The sequence below is a fragment of the Vicia villosa genome, linkage group LG2, assembly GCF_029867415.1.
Source record: "Vicia villosa cultivar HV-30 ecotype Madison, WI linkage group LG2, Vvil1.0, whole genome shotgun sequence".
Classification (NCBI taxonomy): domain Eukaryota; kingdom Viridiplantae; phylum Streptophyta; class Magnoliopsida; order Fabales; family Fabaceae; genus Vicia; species Vicia villosa.
The window spans coordinates 149146119-149171509 of record NC_081181.1 but is presented as its reverse complement, the minus strand read 5'-3'; the positions used below and the strand labels follow the sequence as shown (position 1 = coordinate 149171509).

General features: G+C 34.7%; 3 protein-coding genes and 1 pseudogene across 3 annotated transcripts; 2 read left to right on the top strand and 2 right to left on the bottom strand.

Annotated features, from left to right (window-relative positions):
- Positions 1–7210: 7210 nt before the first annotated feature.
- On the bottom strand, positions 7211–9539 carry LOC131647021 (PGR5-like protein 1A, chloroplastic). Its single transcript, XM_058916938.1, has 9 exons — positions 9109–9539; positions 8925–9021; positions 8756–8856; positions 8601–8657; positions 8377–8453; positions 8086–8137; positions 7844–7954; positions 7663–7760; positions 7211–7537 (listed from the first exon to the last, which is right to left on the bottom strand). Exons 1-9 carry the CDS (start codon positions 9403–9405, stop codon positions 7468–7470), a joined length of 960 nt encoding a protein of 319 aa, XP_058772921.1. The 5' UTR covers positions 9406–9539; the 3' UTR covers positions 7211–7467.
- A 3054-nt stretch (positions 9540–12593) lies between these two features.
- Positions 12594–14262, bottom strand: LOC131647020 (uncharacterized). The gene is made up of 3 exons (XM_058916937.1): positions 13821–14262; positions 12987–13709; positions 12594–12873 (listed from the first exon to the last, which is right to left on the bottom strand). The coding sequence occupies exons 1-3, from the start codon at positions 14097–14099 to the stop codon at positions 12784–12786; spliced, it is 1092 nt and encodes a 363-aa protein (XP_058772920.1). The 5' UTR covers positions 14100–14262; the 3' UTR covers positions 12594–12783.
- A 4024-nt stretch (positions 14263–18286) lies between these two features.
- LOC131652417 (leucoanthocyanidin dioxygenase-like) lies at positions 18287–21027 on the top strand. Its single transcript, XM_058922265.1, has 2 exons — positions 18287–18855; positions 20216–21027. The coding sequence occupies exons 1-2, from the start codon at positions 18356–18358 to the stop codon at positions 20841–20843; spliced, it is 1128 nt and encodes a 375-aa protein (XP_058778248.1). The 5' UTR covers positions 18287–18355; the 3' UTR covers positions 20844–21027.
- Positions 21028–23043: 2016 nt separating this feature from the next.
- Positions 23044–24535, top strand: LOC131650299 (subtilisin-like protease; annotated as a pseudogene).
- Positions 24536–25391: the final 856 nt, after the last annotated feature.

Below are 25391 nucleotides of genomic sequence, written 5' to 3'. Positions count from 1 at the left end.
CTTTCTTCACTTGTTGCCCGTAAAATATTGACAATCATATGTAATAACAAACATATTTCTCAGGGGTATTTCTTCTCTCTAGATGATTGATCTATGTGAGTGTTTTATACCTTTCTTTTAGTTTTATCTTAAACATTCGGGAAAATGTTTGGTTTAAGTATATGGGATATTTCCTTTATTAGTTTTTAGTTTATTTGTTTGTTTATCTGTTATGTGTGACTGTTGAAAATTTTCCCCAAATTTGAATCGTGTTCTGAAATTTTTTCAAAAGTTCTAATTATGTTTTCACTAAGAAAATATAGTGGATTTATGTGAAGAGAGATTAAGTTTGAGGAATTTGAAAAAGTTTTGATAAAATCTTATTTGTCCAAACACCTAAAGTTTCCCAATTAGGTGTCAATTTAACTTAATTTTACGTTTAGTCTTTGCCAATTGTGATGTTCTTTTTAGTAAACCACTTGATTCGGTTTGGCTTAATTTTGAGTTGCACATTATAAATTATTTAGCTGGGGGAAATAAAAGAAAATAATAAAATGAAAGAAATGGATAGTAAAAGGCAATTGCACCTATTAAGTTGGGTAACCCTCACCCGAATATTCAATCCAACGGTGATTGATCTCCAACGGAGAAAGAAAAATGTGTGAAATTGTGAAAATATGATGGCTTCAAAAGGTATTGTTGCGGTGAGAAACCTCTTTGGTAGGGAGAAAGCCCGTCAAAGAACAGGGGCGGTCACTTTTTCTCCTTCAGCTTCTTCTATTATTACTTCCGAATAGGAACTGTCAAAGAAACTTTTGGGTGGCGCTGGGAGTTAATCTCCATCTCAATCTTCCTCGGTTCTCTTTGGTTGAGGTAAAACTTCCTTCGTTGGGATGATCAAAGGGTCAGATGATCGATCTTCGGCCCCCAATGATAATACCAAGAGGTATCATGATTCATATGCTCCCCATAGGGAAAGTTTGAGTAAGAGGTTTAAGCCCTCCGAGTCTTCTCCCACGGAACTCTCCGTTCTTGTCTCTTGAACTTCGCCTACTCCTTTCAAGTTTATAGATGTTCTTCTATCTCCGATACCCCACACTTTTGTTCTTGAGTGAGACATTTATTTTTAAGGAGTCAAGGGCTCCAATTATGGTCGTTTGAGTGTTGATGGAGGCAACATGTTCATATAGGTCGTTGGGCTCATCGAACATAGCCAATGTTTACAAGTTCTCATGAACGGACATCTCCCATATATCATTTAAGAGAGGTTAGGAGTCTAGCATCTCCGCCTTGTCTATAGGGTTTTTCCATACTGGCGCTGTTGGATATGGAGAACATTATCCTGAAGAGATTGGTTATGGTGATGAAGGTTTTTCATGGTGGCACGCATCTCTACCTTGGCGCTTTCCTCGTTACCAGATTCCTTGCTAGCTAGATTGTTGTCTTTTTGTTAACCATGATGGACGACGAGGATGAACGTGGGATGGCAATTCTAAAAAAATGTTATGATAATGGCTCAAGTCAGTTTTACCGGCCCTCCTCGGTGGGCGCCACTTGTACTTGCAAAAAGTACAATTCGTAAGAATGTAGGGGGGAAGTTGGATCATAGGCCCCTTGAGAATAGCAACCAACGCCGAGAGAATGTGAGGGGTGGATAGTCATTCCCCTATTATTTAGGAGAGCATGGTTAACTTCCCTATAACTCCTTCCATATCGTAGTGGATCATGGATATGTCACATCTCCATTCTCCCACGTTAGACAAGTCATTCCAGAAATAGGTGACATATTTAATAAAGTGGCAACACATCCACTAAACAAGCGGTCGATCTCGTAAACATGCGATCATGAGAGCTTTATGGCAAGACGATGCATCACTCGTCTCACCCATCGCCTCTCATGGCCCCTTACAAAATACCTGTGAGATATTGGATCGAACTCTAGTATTGTCGAAGGGTAGCTTCTTGGTTCGACAGTTCGACAGAGTTAAGCATGAAGTCGAAGGATTGTTCACATGCTGGTGTCGAAGTGTGCATGCTGTAGTCGAAGATGGGTCTAGCATGCAGATGTCGAAGATGCTAGAGTTGTTAGCATGTTAAATTAGGTTTTAGTGTTTAAACCCTAATTTGTTAAGTTAGCTTGTGTATTAAGTTGGCTTGTGTAATGGGCATTGCTGAAAAAGCCCATTAGTTAGTATGTTAGGTTTTATTATAAATAGCATACTAGTCTCTCATCATTGCTAAGCTGCAAATCCTAATTTAGGGTGAGAGAGGTTATTTGTTATTCTTGTAAACTTGTAATCTTGTTTTAAGAGAAAGTAAAAGAATAGCAGCTATAACCAATTCTTGTGTTCTTCTTCTTCCTTGTCCTTTATTCATCCCTTATTTTATACTTTGTTCGTGACATTGAATTCACAACAAATTGGTGCGGTGAGCGTGGAGAAGATGCCTTCAACAAAGTATGAGATTGAAAAGTTCACTGGAGTGAATGATTTCGGTCTGTGGCGCTTGAAGATGAAAGCCCTACTGGTTCAGTAGGGTTGTTTGGAAGCGTTGAAGGGAGAGGCAGCCATGAATGCTGCATTAACGGCAGCGGAGAAGACAACTATGATCGAGAAAGCACACAGCGCAATTCTGTTGAGCCTTGGTGATAAGGTTCTACGACAGGTATCAAAGGAGACGACGACATCAGGGTTATGGGCGAAACTTGAAAGTTTGTATATGACCAAATCGCTGGTAAATCGACTCTACCTGAAGCAGGCTTTGTATTCATTCAAGATGGTTGAAGACAAAGTGTTGACTGAGCAGTTGGATATGTTCAACAAGCTGATTCTTGATCTTGAAAATATCGATGTAAAGATTGATGATGAAGATCAAGCGCTGTTACTATTGTGCGCTTTGCCTCGATCACATGCTCACTTCAAAGAAACTCTCTTGTATGGAAGGGAGTCCCTGACCTTTGAAGAAGTTCAATCAGCCCTATATTCAAAGGACCTGAACGAACGAAAGGAGCATAAACCTTCGACTGTTGGTGAAGGTTTGGCCGTTAAAGGAAAACTCTTACGAAAGGATGGTAAGTTCGACAAGAAGAAAGGCAAAAGCCAGTCGAAGACTTACAGTGGCGAAGCATCTGGCATTCGATGCTACCATTGTAAGAAGGAGGGTCACACAAGAAAGGTGTGCCCTGAACGCTTGAAATATCATGGAGGTAAGGATAATGGCAACGCTGCCATTGTTCAAGATGATTTCGAATCATCTGATGTTCTTGTGGTTTCAAGCAGTGACTCTAAGAAGGAGTTGATTATGGATTCAGGTTGCACTTGGCACATGACTCCAAACAAAGACTTGTTCGAGGAATTATGTGATCAAGATGGTGGATCAGTATTGCTGGGAAACAACAAGGCTTGCAAGATTGCAGGTGTTGGATCTGTGAGATTCAAGCTCCATGATGAGTCAATAAGGTTGTTGACTGAAGTCAGGTATGTTCCTGATTTGAAGAGAAATCTGCTTTCTCTTGGTGAATTCGACAAGAAAGGATATGTTTTCCAAGGAGAGAAAAGTATCCTAAGAGTCATGAAGGGTTCGAAGGAAGTCTTGAGAGGCGTGAAGAAACAAGGCTTGTATACCCTTGAGGCTGAAGTTGTAAGTGGTTCGACAAATGTTGCATCCACGAAACCTTTGTCGAAAACAGAAATCTGGCACATGAGATTGGGCCATGTCAGTGAAAGGGGTCTGGTCGAATTAGGGAAACAAAATCTGCTTGGTGGAGACAAAGTCGAAAAGCTGAAGTTTTGTGAACCCTGTGTACTTGGAAAATCTTGCAGAGTGAAGTTCAACAAAGGCAAACAAAGAACACATGGATCCCTTGATTACATCCATGCTGATCTTTGGGGGCCTGCAAGGTGTCCATCACATTCAGGAGCAAGGTATTTTCTATCCATAGTAGATGATTATTCCAGAAAATTATGGGTATTCATCCAGAAGACTAAGGATGAAACTTTTGAGAATTTCAAAAGTTGGAAGACTCTGGTTGAAAATCAGACTGGCAGAAAGGTCAAGAGGTTGAGAACCGACAATGGCCTTGAATTTTGCAATGAGGCATTCGACAGTTTTTGTGCTGCCTCTGGTATTGCAAGGCATAGAACTACTGCAGGTACTCCACAGCAAAATGGTTTAGCTGAAAGGTTTAATCGAACTATTTTGGAGAGAGTCAGATGCATCTTAACTAGTGCCGGTTTAAAGAAGGTGTTCTGGGCTGAGGCTGTTTCGACAGCAACATATCTGATAAACAGATGTCCTTCGACAGCGTTAGATATGAAGACACCTGAAGAAGTTTGGTCGGGACATCCACCAGATCTCGACAAACTGAGAGTATTTGGCTGCATAGCCTATGCTCACATTAGGCAAGACAAGGTCGAACCTAGAGCTCTGAAATGCATGTTCATGGGATACCCTGAAGGAGTCAAAGCTTATAGGCTATGGTGCCTAGAGCCAGGTCACAGGAGGTGTATCACCAGTCGAGATGTAGTTTTCAATGAAGCTGAAATGGCTTTTAAGAAAACAGATGATGTTGGTCGAAGTACAGAAACATCTGACGAAGAGCTGGAACAGGTAGAGATTCCTGTTGAGGTGGAGCATGTTGATGCTGAATTGCATATCCCAGATGAAGTCGAAGAAGAAGCAGAAGATGCTGAAGTTGAGGAAACTGACGATGACTACCTATTGTCGAGAGATAGGTCGAGAAGAGTCATCAAGCCACCTCAGAGACTTGGATATGCAGATCTTATAGCTTATGCCTTAATCTCTGCGAATGAGGTTCTAGACGAAGAACCTAGAGACTATAAGGAAGTTATGAGGAGTCGAAATAAGACTGAATGGCTGAAGGCCATGGATGATGAGATGAAATCTCTTCATGATAATCATACTTGGGAACTGATCAAGAAACCTGTTGGGGCAAGGTTAGTCAGCTGTAAATGGATTTTCAAAGTTAAGGAAGGAATTGAAGGAGTGACGTCGAAAAGATACAAGGCAAGGTTAGTTGCAAGGGGTTTCACTCAGAAAGAAGGTGTCGACTTCAATGATGTGTTTTCTCCTGTTGTGAAGCATAGGTCCATTCGAATGTTGCTTGCCATGGTGGCACAATTCGATCTTGAACTGGAACAGATGGATGTGAAGACTGCGTTCTTGTATGGTGATCTAGATGAAACGATCCTGATGAGGCAACCTGAAGGGTATGTCGAAAAGGGGAAGGAAGATTATGGGTGCAAGTTAAAGAGATCTTTGTATGGGCTGAAACAATCTCCTCGACAGTGGAATAGGAGATTCGACAAGTTCATGGCACGCATAAGTTTCATTAGAAGTCAGTTCGACCACTGCGTTTACTTCAGGTTTCGACCTGGTAATTCATTTGTTATTTTGTTGCTTTATGTGGATGATATTCTCATAGCAAGCAACAGTTTCGAAGATGTGATGAGGGTGAAGGCTGAACTCAATAAGGAGTTCGATATGAAGGATCTGGGAGCTGCTTCCAGGATTCTTGGAATTGACATTCGAAGAGATAGAAAGAAGTCGAAGTTATGCCTATCTCAAGAGGCATATCTACGGAAGATTCTTGAAAAGTTTGGTATGTCGAATTCGAAGCCAGTTGTGACTCCAACAAACCCTCAATTCAAGCTGAGTATTGATCAGTGTCCCAGTACTGATGTCGAAAGAGCCTATATGAATAGCATCCCATATGCTAATATAGTCGGTTCTTTGATGTATGCTATGGTCTGTACTAGGCCCGACATAGCATACACAGTAAGTCTTGTAAGCAGGTACATGGCGAATCCTGGAAAGGCTCACTGGCAAGCATTGAAGTGGATTTTAAGGTACATAAATGGGTCTCTGAATAGAGTCCTAATTTATGGTGGAGCCTTGGGTGAAGATAGTAAAGCAGTAATAGAAGGATATGTCGACTCTGATTATGCAGGTTGTATGGATTCCAGAAAATCTATTTCTGGATATGTTTTCACTATGTTTGGCACTGCAATTAGTTGGAAAGCAACACTTCAGAAGGTTGTTGCTCTATCAACCACTGAAGCGGAGTATATTGCCCTAACTAAAGCTGTGAAAGAAGCATTGTGGCTTGAAGGTTTTGCAAAGGAGCTGAAACTTCAAGGTCGAGGTATCACTGTTAAATGTGATAGTCAAAGTGCAATACACCTTTCGAAGAATTCAGCCTATCATGAGCGAACTAAGCACATTGATGTGAGGCTGCATTTCGTCAGAGGAGTCATCGAGCGTGGAGAAGTCCAAGTGCTGAAGGTTTCGACTGAAGACAATGCTGCTGATATGATCACCAAGACATTGTCGAGTTGCAAGTTTTTCCACTGTATGCAGTTGATAAAGTTGCATGAAGAAAGCTAGTTTGTTCCTTGACGTTGTAGAGTTAGGTCCAAGGTGGAGATTTGTGAGATATTGGATCGAACTCTAGTATTGTCGAAGGGTAGCTTCTTGGTTCGACAGTTCGACAGAGTTAAGCATGAAGTCGAAGGATTGTTCACATGCTGGTGTCGAAGATGAGTCTAGCATGCAGATGTCGAAGATGCTAGAGTTGTTAGCATGTTAAATTAGGTTTTAGTGTTTAAACCCTAATTTGTTAAGTTAGCTTGTGTATTAAGTTGGCTTGTGTAATGGGCCTTGCTGAAAAAGCCCATTAGTTAGTATGTTAGGTTTTATTATAAATAGCATACTAGTCTCTCATCATTGCTAAGCTGCAAATCCTAATTTAGGGTGAGAGAGGTTATTTGTTATTCTTGTAAACTTGTAATCTTGTTTTAAGAGAAAGTAAAAGAATAGCAGCTATAACCAATTCTTGTGTTCTTCTTCTTCCTTGTCCTTTATTCATCCCTTATTTTATACTTTGTTCGTGACATTGAATTCACAACAATACCAATACAATATATATATATATATATATATATATATATATATATATATATATATATATATATATATATATATATATATATATATATATATATATATATATATATATATATATAATTTTTTTGATATTTTTTAGTAACTCAATTATCATATTTGTAGCTTTTCACTTTCATGTAAATTACATTTGCCTAATTTAAATTTAAAATAAAAATGATAAAACCATAGCCAAATCTCAAGTTTTGCTGAACTTGCCTTCTTAATTTTTGATGAATAAATAGCATACCATCATAATATATAATTTCAATACATGAAAATAGGATAAAAATATATACCAACTATGTTAACTAATAAAATCAATAATTGGAGTTAAGGATCCTCATAACCCATCTCTCCCAATGAAAAATTCTATGTATGCTATACAAATATCACAGAATATATACATATCAAACTAGAGGGAGACTGATAATTTCTTGACTTGAGTTACCCTAGCTTCCATATGTAATTAAGTAGCTTCTCTACCAATGATGTGACAGTATTAAAGGAGAATTAAGAAACCTTCACTTATGCATTGCTTCCTTCTGGCAATGTTATCAATCTTGTAGTTGAATCATATACCATAACAGTTGCACAGCTGAGTCACAAATTTACAATGTTAAATTAATGTCTATATCATAAATCATATTGGTTTAATAACAAGAAAAATGAATATGAAACTAATGAAATGACTTAATAGTGCAAAAATAGTTTTATACTTACTTTTCACATTTGACTTTGTTGGTTGAATCACCACTTGAAATTGACAATATAGTCCCAAAGAATGAGGTGTTTTCAGTACCACAATTAGGACAAGGACCCTTTAATTAAAAAATAAACTATCTTAGTTTATGTAATGGTTCAATATAAACCCAACATTGGCACAATATTATCAAAACTATACCTTCAATATCAAGAAATCTTTTATGATTGCATTTGTAATTGACTGTGCTAACCACAGAATGAAAGGAACAGCAGCAAACCAAGTCAAAATGAAACTGAAAGGTTCTGGAATCTGCACTTAACAATTCACAACGAAACCTATTACAATCATTGAGAATATGAAGATATTATGACATTTAAGAATCCATTGCATCTAAATAACTAACTACAGATGTTAGAACAAGGAAAAATGAGGAGATATACCGCTACGAAATAATTGATCTCAAATCCAGTTACATCATCAAGGAAGAAGAACCTGACAGTATTGAGAAAAGAATAAAAAAAAGCAGCGAAAATCAAACCATGGTTAATATGATAACATATATTTGTACAAGTCAGAAAAATCGTCAAAAATGTTCTTCCAATCATGGATCGTGTGCTCAGTGTCATACGGATTATGAAACACTTACTCGAACATCAGGCACGACACTGACACGTTAACAACAATGATAATTTTAAATACTGTAATCAATTACAAGAAGGAAAGTCACTTACAATCCTAATGCAACCACAGTTGCTGGAACTTTCAGTAACAATGCCTTGAAATAGTCAACAGTAAGGTCACTATAAACCTATATATAAAAGACTATTGATCAGTAGCTAATAAACATTAACAGTAAATACATACATGAATCATTTCATGAATTCCTATAGAAAATTATTCATTCATCTTCATTCTCCGATTCGAACTTTAACCAAGTTTATTCCAACATGATTACCTTTCTACTACGAAGACTGCACCGGGGACCCTCAGCCACAATTTCACTTCCTTCCATCTAAGAATCATTATCTCATATATAAGAAAAAATCCCTATTTTATATAAATTTCATATATAAATGTTTAGATTTTGTCATAATGATGAAAATAGCAAACCTTTAACTTGAGTTTTAATTCATCAAACTCTTTATCACTCAAGATTGGTTTTCCAGACACATAAGCAATAGATGCTTCCAGAAATTTCTGCTCAGAAGAACCTGCATACATAATCAATATTCAAGACTAAAGAAAATGTTGAAGTTGAACAAAAATTTGAAATACATACTTAGCATTACAACGCTGCTTCCTTCCCACATGAGTTCTTCTTTGAGATTATCGAATTCTTCGTTCGACATAGTTGCCTTCCCCTCATAGTAGAATGCCTATTCAATATAACAGCCGCTGCTTTAAGCTTTGCTCACAACAGAATATAAAATAAAAAGAGTCAAAGAGTTGAAAGGAATATATACTTGAAGTGCTTGAAGAAATTCTTGTTCAAGTTCACCGATTGATTTCTTTTCTTTTTGGTCTATGCTACAATATTGTAATATTTTACTATCAACAACAGCATCTTCCTGTTGATCGGAGGCGGCTTTGAGGGAAAACTCGAATAGGCGGCGACGAAGGCAAGAGTGGCGGCCGGTGTTGAATTGAATAGGATGATGGAGTCTAGAAACAGAAGTGGATGATAATAAGGAAGAGAATGTTGGAGAGGCAGTGAATGGACGTGGACATGTCAATGTGAAGGCTAATAATTTGCTAGCCATGATGAAGATGATGATAAAGTAATAAAGAATGTGTTGTATTGGTGATGAATGAAGGGTATTATTGTTTAGTGTATTTGAGGGTGAAGATTGTTTGGAGGGAAACAAAAGAGAGCTCAACGATAAGGCAACGGCTAATGTGTGGAGGGAGTTGGTGGCATATTCATTGATTTATTATATTATATTGGGTTAATGAACTTTTTGGTCCCTCTAAATATTGCATATTTCGTTTTTAGTCCCTCCAAAATTTTCCTTCAAGAAATCGTCCCTTCAAAATTTTCCGTCTAAACTATTGGTCCCTAACGTCAAATTTGCTAGAGATTAGCTACGACTTTAGCCACCGATTAGCTACGAAATTTGACGTTAGGGACCAATAGTTTAGACGAAAAATTTTGGAGGGACGATTTCTTAAAGGAAAATTTTAGAGGGACTAAAAACGAAATCTGTAATATTTAGAGGGACCAAAAAGTTCATTAACCCTATTATATTTATTTATTTAATAATAATATCAATGTCTAGATCAAAATCCTAGGTAGTATGTCCTTTGTTGTTGGCTGTACCCTGTTTCAAAATCCTTTTCATATTAATGTTGTAAGCAAGTAATTTGATATATGTTCAACAAGATCCACCATAAATTCGATATATGTTTAATAAGATTTGTTAACAATTGCTCTTGAATTTTATTCAACGCTACAAAATCAGTTTTTTGGATTAAGATAATCTCAATTTATAAGCACATGTTTAAACTCTATATTATATAAGTTGAGACTCTTAATACGTGTCCTCTCACCTATGATAATACATCTGGAGCATAAAAATACATGGTGAGTGGCTCAATAGTGAAAATTTAATAGGAGATGACTCATTGAATCTTAAAAAAGGGTCTTGATATCTATGAATATTCCTCATGACTTATAAGTGGTATCAGAGTTGATGATATGAGTAAGAAATTGTCTTTTTGTATATAAAGTTTTTTTCATATGGTGGTGGTCAGACAACGTCTCAAATTAAAGTGTTTGTGATGTGATAAGGATGTCAATGTTGTCTCAAATTAAAGTGTTTGTGATGTGATAAGGATGTCAATGACGTTATAATAGTATGTGTTGAGAGAAGTATAGTGAATAAACTCAATCTTGATTGAAAGATTATTAAGACACAAATTTAAATTACTACTCCCTTAAGCTGATTATTTTTGCATTGCAGAATTCAACTTCTAAGAGAAATATTCAATGAGATCTTTATTTGACTCATTACCGCTCCAATACTTGTACCCGATGCATCCGTATCAAGGATGAAAGGTTTTGTGAAATCAAGTAGAGCTAGAACTAACGCGGTTGTGATGACAGTTATGAGTTCCAAAAAAGCAGTAGTATAGCTAATTTGGACCATACAAATGCATCCTTTTTCAATAAAGTATTGAGAAGTGCGACAATCATGGAATACTTTAAAAAAAATATGCGATAGTAACCAGAAAGCCCCATAAATCCTCTCAATTGTCTCAAATTTTAAGGTAACGGCCCTCGAGGATAACTTTGGTTTTATCTTGATCCATCTGTATACCTTGGCATGACATAGTGTGACCAACATAGTCTACAGTAGTGAAACCAAAATAACACTTTGATAGCTTGACATACAATGAATATTGGCGCATGAGCAGCAACACCTCGTGTAAATGATGGAGATGCACAGTCCATGGGGGGCTATAAACCAATATATCATAGAAAAATACGAGCACCGATTTTTACAATTGGTCTTGAAAAACATGATTCATCAAGATCTGGAATGATGTAGGGGCATTGGAGAGCCCGAAAGGCATAACAAGCCATTCATACAAGACTTGGAGAGTCCGAAAAGTCGTTTTATATTGATCCTTTGGCCTAACCAATATCTGATAGTAACCGGAACAAAGGTCGAGCTTGGAAAAATATTGAGCACCATACAACTCATCAAGAAGTTCATCCACAGTTGGTATTAGAAAATTATGCTTAACTGTGATCGAGTTTAGAGCCTGATAATTGGTGCAATCTATGGTAGCATTAGGGATGAAGCATTGGATTCTATTGGCTAGAACGGTGAAGGCTGAGTAATAATCAGTGACGGTGGTGGTTTGGTTTAGTTTAAACAGGGTAGTGCGAGGGGATTCATAGGGTGATGGACCGAATTCAATTTCAAGAGCACGCATGAAAATATCCCATAATTGAAAAGGTTGATTACGTGAAAGCATCAGGAACCACAGTACAACGTCTTTTTCCATTTGCACAGTAGCAATGATGAGACATTGCTGATCCAAAGTGGCATAATAATAAAAAAAAAACTTCCCAACTTTAAAGATCCAGTTCGTTTCATCGGAACCGTCAAAACGGTGGAAATCTAACTTAATGTTGCAGATACGTAAAGGTGGTGTCGGAGTGGATTTCTTCTAGTGAGAGTACCTCCAGAGGAGGTTTTTTCACAGATGTTCCAACGTGGACATCGTATACTTCAATTTTTATATCGTTGGAGTTGGCTAACCGTTGCACTGCATTGCAATGGTTCATTGGAATAAAAAATTAATATAATTCAAAAATTGAGTTCAATGTCTCTTTCTTTTTTTATTTTTTTTTCTAACACTTTTAGTTAATTATAAATACACCTTATTTAAAAAATTATACACACAAATTTTCTTTCACACTTTTATTTTTCTATTATGTTTTCAATTTCTCTTTCAAAAACTTTTATCATATAATTTTATTTTTATTTGTTTTATATTAATTAAAATTTAAATTAATATTTTAAATAAAATATTAATGAATAAAATAAAGTTATGGAATCTAATATAGATTCTTTAAAATTGCACCATTGAAGTGAAAATTAAAGGAATTATTTCAAAATAAAGTATTTAATGGATCTCACAAAGAACCCAAAAATAAAAAATAAATATGATGTTGTCGAAGGCAGCTAGCTGATGTTCAAGTCAAATTGCGCCTGGTCCAAGTGACGACACTAAATGTACTTCGAGTAACGTCGATCTGAATCTTCAAGCAATTTGTGCATGTTTTGCTGATGTTGGCAACAACATTTTCCAAACCCTTCATTCTAGTATTGTCAGACATGGAAAATTTGAATGAAATCACTAAATATTATGATTAAGAAATAAATTAAAAGGCAAGATGAGAAGATATTTGAGTGTAAACTGTACTACTATTCCACAAGATTCAACAAGTACAAATACACAATTTAGGGAAAACCGATGAATATGATATAAAACCAATTGAAAAATGAAGTACTAGCTGAAAATCTAAGAGGAATTCTAGAAAGCTTCCCGGCTCATAAGGAGAGAGGGATATTAATTTCTTAACCAATTAGTCCACACGTACCAAGTGCAGCCAATGATAACGATTGTTAATTCTTCTCAGTAACAGTTAACAAGTGGCTAAGACCATTAGTTAGAGCCGATGTTGTGGTCAAAGCAGCTTTCAATATGTTGAGACACTACAGCAACAAAAAACTTTGTCAATAAGTCTTGTTGCATGATACTTCAAACACAAAAGTAGTAATAAAATGAAGTTCATAAATCTATGTATAGATTTTTTTTAACCCCTTACCTCCTTCAAGCCAATCATGACAACCTTTTCCTTCAAGTCATCAAGAGGAATTTGCAAACGATTGGTTAACAATAGAGCTGAAATTGGAGATGAAGGTCCAATTACCAAATCATCTGTAATTAGATATGTTCTTGGTCCCTTCACATAACCTTCTTCAATTGCGCAACATTTTTGGGACTTAACTAGGGGCATCTCTACACATTTTCTGTCATCACTCCTATATTCATTGGTTATGAAAAATTGACCATTGATAATACTCTTTTTGTAACTTTCACCTCTATAATGACAATATAAGTACTGACGTGGCTCGACTGTTGGCAATATCTTCTTGTTTGATTTGAACTTCGAGACCACGTGAGGATCAACGAGTCTCATCTTTGCTTCTTTTGACATCAAATACTTGTTTTCATCTAATTCAACTATACTAGCATACATTCTATCAATGTTGGCTATAGAACTATATCCTCCTAACTTCCGCACAACACCTCCCAAAGGAAATGTGAGAAAACTTAATAGTAAATCTACAAAATCTTGCTCCCCGTGAGCAAACAATATCTTTCTTTTTGATTTACTTATAACAAGCTGCAGGGTGATTTTAATATGATCACTGTTTCCGAAACCACGTGAGGAACACCAATACCTCTCGATGGACGGTTTCTCTCTTAGAAACACATCCGTCAAAGGCGACTGAGAAACCAAAGCACACTTTAGAAGATCGAGTACCTGAGTAGAAATAGTTATAGTTATACTAATCAATTAAAGATAAACTGAATAAGAAAAGTAGCAATAAGCAAGCAATCACTATAAAGAACATAACAAGAAAAGAAAAAAAACCTTTTCCTCATTGACATTTAAGGTCAATTCTTTTGCAGAACATGTATCTATTCCAGAATTCTGTAGCAGAGAAAAACTTGGATAAACCATAGAGTTTGGCATGATAAACAAACCATCAGTAATGACAAAAGTAGCAACATTGTTAACAAATCCTTTAACAAAAGACTTTGGGAAAACTGGACGGTCATAACGACTCCCACACCTCGCACATTTATCATGTACGGATGTGCTCAAATAATGGCTGGAACATTCATTAACACAGTATTCGTCCCCACACATGTAGTACTTTATGGGCTCAATATCATCAACGTTAAGTTTAAGAGTACTGCAATAATCTTCCGAAAAATTTCTCGGAAACAATAAGATATCTTTGCTTGGGATGTAGATACCAAAGATTTCATGAACTTAATTTGGGATTTTCCCAAGTTTCACTATGTTTTAACATTTCTGTAGATTCATCTACAGAAAAAACCAATTTTTTTTTTAAAAAGTGTTTCCGAAAATACATCTACGAAAGCACGTAAACAATTTTGACAACTCATAATGGATGAGAGATCTAATAGATGGAGTTAGAGATTCTCTTTTTTAATTATTTAAGCAACTCAACTATCCATCAAATATTTTAAAATAGATTTCATCAAATCCTACAATATATCTCACATTCATATCATAATATATTAAAACAAATTAATTCAAATATACCATAGTAATACATTAACAAAATTAAAGTAAATATAAATTTAAAAAACACAATACATGACACAAATAATATATATTAAAAAATATAAATGTTAAAATAAATTACTAACACAAAACACAAAAAAAAAAAAAATCAAAACATTTTTCAATTGTTGTTATTCTCTTGCACATAACGTCATATATGTTCTATCAAGTTTTGTTGAAAGTATCGAGGAATTTGTTTATCACGAACATCAAATGATCTTCCACATAGAAACTCTTGAAAATTATTAGAATCATTTGACAATATTGTCGCGTTATCTTTAACAATATTGTGTAATATGATGCATGTATTCATTGTGCGTTGAAGTGTGTCTAAGTGTCAAGATCGTGCTGGATTACGTGTGATCGTAAATCGGGATTGAAGAACTCCAAATGTTCGTTCAATATCCTATCTTTCCCCTTCTTAATGTTTGGCAAACAATTCCCTTTTATCCCTTTGGAACATCGAGATACTTTTCACAAACATGACTCATTCAAGATAAATTCCATCTGATAGATTGTTGTATTGAGTACGATTGATTGTATAACAAACCCTAGGAGCTCGCCCTTGTAGAACATCGTCAAAGTTGGATTGGTCTAACACATTAATATCGTTGTTTGAACCTGATACCCCTAAGGACGCATGACAAATCTACAAATCTTGTGAAACCACTACTTCAAGCATAACATTTGATTTCCCATGATCACCTCGAACATACTTCTTTTTTAATGCAATTGAGAAATTCTTCCATTCCCAATGCATATAAACAATGCTTCCTAACATACTTGTAGATCCTCATGCCTCCCTCATTTGCATTAGATGCTCGATGTCTTCACTGTTTGGCTAATGGACAATTTACTAGCAAGTGTACTAATGTTGTTATCGAAGTAATAAAAATAAATCCGTCTCCACTAGAATTGAGAATTTAGAACAAAGTACGTTGTGTGATGTAATTAAAAACAGTAAACAAGGGGTTTTTAGATTGTTTTGGTCGAAAACAAAAGATAGAAGTTTTATCACAATTAAAAGAAAACAACCAGGTTTTATTATCAGAATACAGAGTACACAACAAATTAACTCTACCACTAAACCCAACCCCTTGGTGTGTAGCTGACTAACCTAAGCATAAATTCCCTGATCCCTCTGGCAAGTTGTAACGTCAGACTAAGCAGTAGAGCTCGTTAATCCATAAGTCATAATTCCTAATTATATTATCCCTAGTCAATTAGCAAATTCGACAGTTAAAGTATATCAGATAAATAGTCATGGGGTCAGTAGTCTCTATTATCAAGATCGAATTGAATGTCGTAACAAACAATAAGCAATTAACGCAATTAATAACTAAATAATAACAAAGGCTCAAAGCAATCAAGTTAACATCATCTGATCATATGTCCCAATAAAATAGAAAAAGGTTCATCATCAGATAAAGCCTAACCAAAGAGAAATCTTGCTACTCATGTTGAAATTAATCAATACCATAAGTGTAGACTCGAAAAACATGAAGAATCACTAAACAAGAAGCTCTCCAGTGGCTTCAATGACCTTAAAAAGCTCCAAAATCGCCCTTAAACATAACGTTTCTTTCTCAGTAGTCAAACCCCTTATTTTCCCTTTTCTTTTCCTTATATAACTAGTAATCCATCATTACTCTGATTTCCGAAGTTATTAAATAACCACTAACACCGAAATTAAAAAATTATTTTTTAATTTCATTAATCATATTTCCACAACTCGTGGCCATTCCACGTTTTTGGAAGAAAACGCCTCGCCACCTTTTCTCTTTTTATTAAAACCCTTTTCTTCTACCACTTTCGTTTTTCTTCCCTAATTCCCATTTCTGAGATAACTAGCGTGAGAGAAACACTAACAATATGTCATCCATCATTTTCCAACCTCTCCCGATTTACAATGGCACCTAAATGCAACATCCAGGGACATCCTCCTTTGGCCTATATAATTTGAAGAAACAACTGTCATCAACGGTCGAATATATGTCTCATAACCTCCTATCGAGGATGCTTGTAGGGGACCTTGGTATGCAAACTTACTAGTTTCCTACTCCGACTGTAGGTATTACTCTCGTTTTCATGGGTCATATTTCCAAAGCCACTATGTCTCCTTCCTGTTTTCAGGACTTTTTTCCTAACTACCCTAGACGAAATCTTATGGTCTTAAGAAAATCCTCCTTGGATTTCTATTTTTTAAAGAACAAGGTGTTTCGTGTTTCTCCTCCCTTCGAGGCTGCTGACTCAGACTATATCCAATAACTGGATAGAGTAGAGACAAAGATGAGACTTGTATAGGAAGAACAAGGGATTTATGACCTTATCTAATTATTAAGGGTATGCCTGAGGTACAACCATGCCACGCTCCTTGTTGTCGTGTGTTTATTGGAGGCTTCAACGAACACTTTCCACCTTCCTTGTGGGATGATTACCTCCACACTTTTCGATTTAGCTGTCATTGCTGGCATACGGCCAACTGGGATGAATTATGAGCCTAAAAAGAACGATTCTGATTTTAGATTTTCGAACGGTGGCTACAACCCCTTCATTGAGAAGCACTGTGGCTCTAGCGATACCATCCACGCTCACGAGCACATAGCGTTTTTGACTTACTGACTAGCTATGTCGCTACGTCATCTACCCTCGTGAGGTTCAGATCACAAATATGTACTTATCCCTGGCCACCCAACTCCATGAGCGAATGGGTGTTTGTCTCATAAACAAAACAAGGATATTAAACTGGAGTGTCACCTCATTCGAGAAAAATTATAGTTAAATCTGATCCATTTACTCCCAGTTCTTTCTAAGTCGCAGTTAGCCGATGTATTGACCAAACTCTTCACTCTCCCTCCTTCTCTTCCATGATGTTTTAATTAAAATCATGTAGAATCCACCATCCTATTCAATGAGAACTATCAGTTTTATTATTACTCCCTCCGGTTCTTTTTATAAAAGACACTTCACCTTTCTAGATTCATTGAATAATTAATGTATTGGTCTATAATATTGACTAGGTACATTAATCATTTAATGAATCTAGAAAGATGAATTGTCTCTTATTAAAAAGACTAGACGTAATATTAGATTAGTTAATTAGTTTGGTAAATATTTAAAGATATGTGAATAAAAAGTAAATCAATGGCGGCCTAGTGATTCTTCAAAATATGATTTTATAGAATTGAATAATAATAAAGTTGTGGCTCCACTAAAATTTGTTATTTTTGTTAAAATGGCAAAATTACTCAAGTGGCATTTTTCCACCTTGATAATATAGGCTTAACAGCCTGAATTAATGTGTATTATATTAGATTCAAATAATAAATATCTTCATCCTTCAGATAATTAAAAACTTGATTTAGCCACAAGTAGAATTGGAATTCATTTCATTTCCTTCATTATGCATTGCTTGGAGGTTGTTGAAAGAGACATAGTGACCAAAAGAAAGACAGTTAAGTTAAGCATATAGTACCACGTGGTTTGGTTTAACTACCTTTCAACTATAACCTATCTACATAATTCATGTTGAACGTTGAGTTCAGTCTTCATTCATCACGTGTTAACCTTCACATTATTCTTCATTATTAACCATATTCATAAATTTCAAAGAGAAATATTAAAAAATAATTCAAACCATATGTTCTACAATATTAATCTGTCATTCTCAGTTGAAAGTGAAGTAGGCACATATAACATATCACACCACATATATATAAATACAAGAGAGAAAGAGTAGAGAAAATATACATATACAAGTTATTACAACCATAGAATATAATAATAATAATAATAGTATTATTGTTGTAAAGATGGGAACAATAGCTCAAAGAGTTGAAAGCTTATCGTTAAGTGGAATATCATCAATCCCAAAGGAATACGTGAGACCAAAAGAAGAGTTAACAAACATAGGAAACATCTTCGAGGAAGAGAAAAAGGAAGAAGGTCCCCAAGTTCCAACCATTGACATAAAGGAAATAAACTCCTCAGATGAAATAGTGAGGAAGAAATGCAGGTTCAAGTTGAAGAAAGCTGCAGAGGAATGGGGGGTGATGAACTTGGTGAACCATGGTATAGCGGATGAGTTGCTTGAGAGGTTGAAGAAAGCTGGTGAAACGTTTTTTGAGTTGCCGGTTGAGGAGAAAGAGAAGTATGCTAATGATCAGAGTGCTGGGAAGATTCAAGGGTATGGAAGTAAGTTGGCTAATAATGCTAGTGGTCAGCTTGAATGGGAAGATTATTTCTTTCATCTTATTTTTCCGGAGGATAAGTGTGATTTGTCTGTCTGGCCTAAGACACCTGCTGATTATACGTTAGTCACTTCTTCTTCTTCTTCTTCTTCTTCTTATTCTTCATAATTTTTCAATTCTTTTTGTTTTATTTTTAATATAAATCACTAATCGTGTTTTCTATTTGAATATATATTGAGTTTGGCAGGGTTAAGAAGTTGTTGATAAACAAAAGTAATGTTGAAAATTTTAAAAGAATATATTGATTTCTCTTGTTAGATTTTAGAGGAAAAAAATATTATAGGACAAACTTTTTTTTTTCTTCCATTAAAGAGTATATAAATATTTAGGTTTTAGAGTGTGTTTTCATCAAAGTTTTTTAAAATTTTAAATTTGATGTGTCTAATCGGTTGCAAGGTCAAATACTAAAATTTAAGACTAAAAATAAAAATTACTAGTCTATTTTTAAAAAAAATCATAATATAAGGTATAAATTTAGCTACTTAAAAAACGATTTTGTATTAACCTTTTTAAATAAATATTTCACATATATTAACTTATAATTTAAGATTCAATATTTATATAATAAAAATATGGGACGTTGAATATAAAAATTGTTCAATGGTGAATAATCATATTTTTAATAAATTTTAATAAAATAATATACTTATTTTTTTTATTATTTTAAATTTTCTTTTTTAATTAAAAATAGGAAAATTTATTTTCTTTGAAACATTTGAAAAGATAATTCCAACAAAATTTTATATTTATTCTCTATTTTACTATTATAAAATTTATTTTTCTAATTAAAAATAGTAAAGGTTCATATCCCTGAACCAATTTTTAAAGGTCAATATTAGATTGACCCCAAAGCATAATATAACCTAATATATTTAAATCAATGAAAAATATTTTTTCTAAAAAATAAAAAATGAAATTATTTATCACACAGTATAAAATCTAATATAAATATTTATAAATTAAATTATTTATATTTATTTGAACATGTTGGTCTTGTAGGCTTTAAATTATTTTTAACTCCTATTTCCTATATTTTAATATGACTTCGTGCTTAGATTTGAATAGTTATAATATAATTTGGTGGAGTAAAAAGAAAATATAATAAAAAAACTCATTTAGATATAGTACGCATCTTAATAAAGAACAAATAAAATATATCTATTTAAACAAAATTAGAATTTATTGAATGGCTAATTGATCTAATTCATATCACATACATCTGTTATTTAATAAATTTTAAAAAAGCAAATTTTTATTTAAATCAGTGATCAAAAGAAATATATATTCATCGCTCCATTTTTTTTTACAAACTCATTTATTTTAATATTTTAAAATACAATAATTTAATTTAAAATTCTATTAGATAAATTAGTTGATACATAGTAATCTACACTCAATAACTAATTTATTGCATGCCTGCAGTGAGGTTACACTTGAATATGCAAAGGAACTAAGAGCCCTAGCCACAAAGATAATGGAAGTACTATCTCTAGAGTTAGGGTTAGAAGGAGGAAGATTAGAGCAAGAAGTTGGTGGAAAAGAAGAGCTTTTACTCCAAATGAAAATCAATTACTATCCAATTTGCCCTGAACCAGAGCTAGCACTTGGAGTTGAAGCTCACACTGATATAAGCTCCCTCACTTTCCTCCTCCATAACATGGTGCCAGGTTTGCAACTTTTCTATGAAGGAAAATGGATCACTGCAAAATGTGTACCTGGTTCAATTCTCATGCATATTGGTGACACAATTGAGATTCTCAGCAATGGAAAATACAAGAGTATTCTTCATCGTGGATTGGTGAATAAGGAAAAAGTTAGAATTTCTTGGGCTGTGTTTTGTGAACCACCTAAGGAGAAAATTATTCTTAAGCCACTTCCCGAACTTGTTACTGAAATTGAACCAGCCCGTTTTCCACCCAGAACTTTTGCTCAGCATATTCATCATAAACTTTTTAGGAAGGATGAGGAGAAGAAGGTGGTAGAGGAGAAGGTGGAAGATGATCCTAAAAAGGTGGTAGAGGAGAAGGTGGACGATGATCCTAAAAAATAAGTGTTTCTTTTCATGATTCAATTGCTCAAGAAAATTTGTATGGTGTTATCTTATTTTGTCTTATGAACTTTTTTTTTTGGTGTGGTGTAATAATAGGCAATATATTTCATATGTGGCCTAAATAATATGTTGTTTGTTATTTTCTTTATTAAATAATTTTTCAGCATCGTATCTTTTTCTATTAGATGACTAACGTATCTATTTTTATAAAGTGATACAGCAGTTGAGCATATTATAGGGGTACTGTATAAGACTGTACACAAATTCAGGTTTCCATCCCTATTTTTTTGTGTAAGCAAGATGGTATTAATAGGAGAACTAAGGGTTCTCAAACCTGATACACAAAAGGCGGATAAAAACAAAAACCCACCGGAAAGAGATTACAAACCAAATTCAGGTTTCCATCCCTATTGTAACAGCTGTATCCATTTCTTTTTTGGTTACACTACATTATCTGACATAACACAAAATTGCACAAGAATCTCATAAATTTGTTGAACCAAATAATCAAATACTCTAGAGCTACTAGGCTACTACTTACTTTCACATTTTGAATCATCCGAGTAAGATTCCTCTCCATTTTTCAAAAGAAATGGAGGTGTCTATTACTATAGTTTTCAAGAAAATAAAAGATATAAATGCACGTATTTTTAAAAATAGTGACATTAATTACACATTTATACATCAAAATCATAGTAATGGACACCTCCATTTCTTTTGAGAAATGGAGAGGATCCTTACTCGTCTATACCAATCTCTAACGCTTTAATCAAATTATTTATATTTAAATAATATTTTTAAAAGAGTTGAGCAGTAAATTTTAATATAAAAATTATATTTAAATTTAAAAGTTACTAACTTTAACTTTAAATAAATTTATTTTTACTATGCGCCCCCCATTATAAATGATATCAAGAAGAAAAAAAATTGTGTTCCAATTTAACATTACACTTAAAATGGTGAACTAAATTTTGACATAATTTAAGTTTATCCGCAGACAAACATATGTATAAAAAAAATATTTTTAAAAATAAGATCGGAAGTGTAGATACACAGTGAAATTTAGTTTTAAGATTCTTCAGAGATGTCTAGAGAGAGATATCGATCCTCTTTTCTCTACCATTTTTTTGTTAGTTTTTATTGCACCGATTTTTCCAGACTACCTAATAGATTGGAACAATATTCAATAGAAAGGGTTTAGGAAATTAGTAACTAAATGGGATTCATATTCGGTGGGAGGAGGGTCCAAGAAAGAGAGGAGGATACGCTTTCTTCCAATTTTTTCTTGGAAATTCTAGATAAGACAAAAGTTACGGTTGTTTTGAACTGTTTGGTTGTATTAGGGCAATCGTAGAGGTGGTGATTCCGCCCAAAAGGAACAAGATAAGGAAGAGATTCAGTTTTGCAAGATTTAAAGGAGTTGAAGATGCAAGGATCTTCGTTGTAAAGTTGGATTATGTGTTAATCGAAGGGAAGAAAATTCATGCAAATGTCCAACAGTTTATTAGGAGTGATGGAGAATCGAGAAAGGGAGGCCCAGAAGCCAGACCCAAAGTTGTTCCTCCTAGATCAGCATGATTGAATCATTGGAAGGACCCCAATCGTTAGGGATGGCAAGCAGACCCAAACCCGCGGGACCCATCCGCACCCGAACCCGAGTCAACGGGTGAAAACTCGAGTTGACTAGGTTTGGGTTCGGGTAGTATATGAAACCCGCACCCGAAACCCGAAATCACACCCGTTTATATATATATATATATATATTATATATATTATATTATATTTATTATATAATATATATATATATATATATTATGGAAAGGTGGAGGAAAATTGTATTTTATGTATTTTGCTGTGGGTTCGGGTTTGGGTGAAAAAACCCGAACCCAATGGGTGTGGGCGTGGGTGTTAATTTGCCACCCGAACAACTATTGGGTTTGGGTTCGGGTGTCGATTTCGGGTGCGGGTTTGGGTAGTGCGAAACCCGCACCCGACCCGACCTGTTGCCATCCCTACCAATCGTGAAGGAAAGGTTGGAAGCAGATCGTATGTGGAGGTGGTAAACAACATTTAGAATTGGAAAGAATCTGCTTTTGTGAACTCTTATTTTCATATGAGTTATGAATCCAAAGAGGAAGAGTTATCTAGATGTAAGAAGACTTTTGTGGGGACTGTGATCAACCTATGTATGGCTTAAAATATTCAATCGTGTTTCGAAACTGAGGGGTATTTCTCTATCAAAGTAACTGCTTTTGGAGCGAATATCGGCTTGTTGGAAGAAGTCGAAGAGGGTGAAATTAAAGACTTGATTAGAGAAGGCAGAAGTTGGTGGAACCCGTGGTTTTCCGAGATCAGGGAATGGAGGGTAGATGATGTTGATAAGGAGAAAGTCACTTGGTTAAGGGTTTATAGAGTTCCTTATCATCTATCATTCAACAGCGAAGGAATGCCTTCACCGCCTACCAAATGAAAAGGTTATTGTCAATTCAATGGAAGAACAACCTGCAATAACAAACTCATTGGTGCAAGGAATTTAGTCCCAGGTGCAACTCAAGAGCTTCCATTCGAGAGTACCATCCATGGAACATACACTACTGCCAGAGTGGTAGGAAGGTTCGTAGAAAATGCTAGTCTTTTTGGAAATGCTAAGGGTGTAGCAGATGGTATGGAACCTCATGCTCACATAGCAATTTAAAAGTGTTTGATATCGAAATTGGATGCCCTGGAAGTGTTGTTTTAGTTGCAATAAACAAAGCTATTGATGATGGTGTGGATGTTCTTTCACTTTTACTTGGCTTTGGTTCTCTTCCATTTTCTGAAGACCCAATTGAAGTGGGTGCTTTTGCTTCTATTCAAAATGGAGTTTTTATTAGTTGCTCTACAACAAACTCAGGGCCTAGATACAATCTTCTCTCAAATGAAGCTCCTTGGGTCCTCACAGTAGGTGCAATAACGAATTACAGAAAAAATTACTGTATCATCAAAGCTAGTAAATGGTGAAGAATTTGAAGGTGAAACATTGTTGCAACTTAAGTATTTGTCTCAACAATTATTTCCCCTTGTGTATGCACGTGCACAAAATAAGATTCGATCCTTTTGTTTATCGGGTTCATTAAAGAACATTGATGCACGAGGGAAATAATGTTGTGGGATAAGAATGGATTTCTTGTCATTCCAAGAACTATGCCAGGACGAGAAGTACTAAACTCAGGTGGTGTTGGCATAATTCTTGCAAACTCATAAACTTTAAATTTCAACAATTTTGTGATTCCGCACGTTTTATCTGTTGATTAAGTGACTTATGCAGCTGGCTTAATGATCAAAGATGACATAAAAAACCCACAACCCAACAAAACATTGTCATTCAAGGGAACAATAATCGGTGATTCAAATGCACCTTATGTTTTTTCATTTTCTACTAGAGGACAGAGCCGAGAAAGTCTTAGAATTCTTAATCCTAACACCGTTGGACCAGGTATCAACATTCTAGAAGCATGGCCTGTTTCTTTAGACAATGGTACAAAACGCTTTAACATAATTTAAGGAACCTCAATGTCATGTTAGTTGAAAAACTCTCATCCCGATTGGTCACCTGCTACTATAAAATCAAAAATCATGACAACATCTAATAGATTAATCTTAACAGAATACCTATTTTGGATCAAAGGCATCAGTGGCATGTTACATTTTAGAAACAAATATGCATACCATACCAGTTGATCCAAATATTTTTATAAAAGTGAATATTTTTATAAATATCAAAAAGATGTTTAATAGATACAAATATTTTTTTTTAAACATAAAAATTTGTCTTTTTGGGTAATAAAGTATTAATATTTCCAAAAAAAATTAGTTTTATAACTAGAAAAAGTGTATTTGTGACAAAATGGGCATACCAGACGAGAACTCGTGCATAGGCACTAGTTTTTTTTACTAGTTTATGACAAAAGTGGATAGTACTTATAGTCCTATATTACTAGTATAAAACAAAGACATGTTTTTCAATTACTAGAAATAGAAATCCATCAGGTGAAAATTGATTTCATTAAAACAGAACTTGATATATGCAAACAACATTCCACGCAAACCATCAAAAGTTTCTTTATGAGTTTACTCCATTTCTTCATCTCTTGTTCTTTCTATGCACTATCCTTCAAATCACAGGGGTATTTTCTATAAGGAAGAATCCAACAAAAGATCTTATCCTAATGACATATATTATTAATGTCAAAAAGTTAGAAAATATGATGTATTGGTTATTGAATAATGATTTGTTGATTTAGTATTTTGCTTTGTATTTTCATACTAGTTTTTTATGATTTTGGAGGATATTGTTCATCTTCTTCATCCAACTGAAAGGTATGTTCATCTTCTTCATAAAAATCACATGTTTTTAGTTTATGATTTGGGACTATGTTTTTTTAAAGTTTGTTTATGAATGTTTATGGTAACATCATATTATTGTTTAATAAACCATATTGTTGGATGTTATGTTTATTTTTTACATCTTTACCAACAAAATATTCTAATGTTATGTGTTGTGTTCAA

Excerpts from the sequence above, each read along its gene's own strand:
- LOC131647020 (XM_058916937.1), bottom strand. The coding sequence starts at position 14,099 with ATGTGTGGGGACGAATACTGTGTTAATGAATGTTCCAGCCATTATTTG. Across the intron at positions 13,710-13,820 it reads TAAATGTCAATGAGGAAAAG|GTACTCGATCTTCTAAAGTG; the intron begins GTTTTTTTTCTT and ends ATTTCTACTCAG. Across the intron at positions 12,874-12,986 it reads TCATGATTGGCTTGAAGGAG|TGTCTCAACATATTGAAAGC; the intron begins GTAAGGGGTTAA and ends TTGTTGCTGTAG.
- LOC131652417 (XM_058922265.1), top strand. The coding sequence starts at position 18,356 with ATGGGAACAATAGCTCAAAGAGTTGAAAGCTTATCGTTAAGTGGAATA. Across the intron at positions 18,856-20,215 it reads AAGACACCTGCTGATTATAC|TGAGGTTACACTTGAATATG; the intron begins GTTAGTCACTTC and ends GCATGCCTGCAG.
- LOC131647021 (XM_058916938.1), bottom strand. The coding sequence starts at position 9,405 with ATGGCTAGCAAATTATTAGCCTTCACATTGACATGTCCACGTCCATTC. Across the intron at positions 8,454-8,600 it reads GCAGTCTTCGTAGTAGAAAG|GTTTATAGTGACCTTACTGT; the intron begins GTAATCATGTTG and ends TTTTATATATAG. Across the intron at positions 7,955-8,085 it reads AGATCAATTATTTCGTAGCG|ATTCCAGAACCTTTCAGTTT; the intron begins GTATATCTCCTC and ends TGTTAAGTGCAG.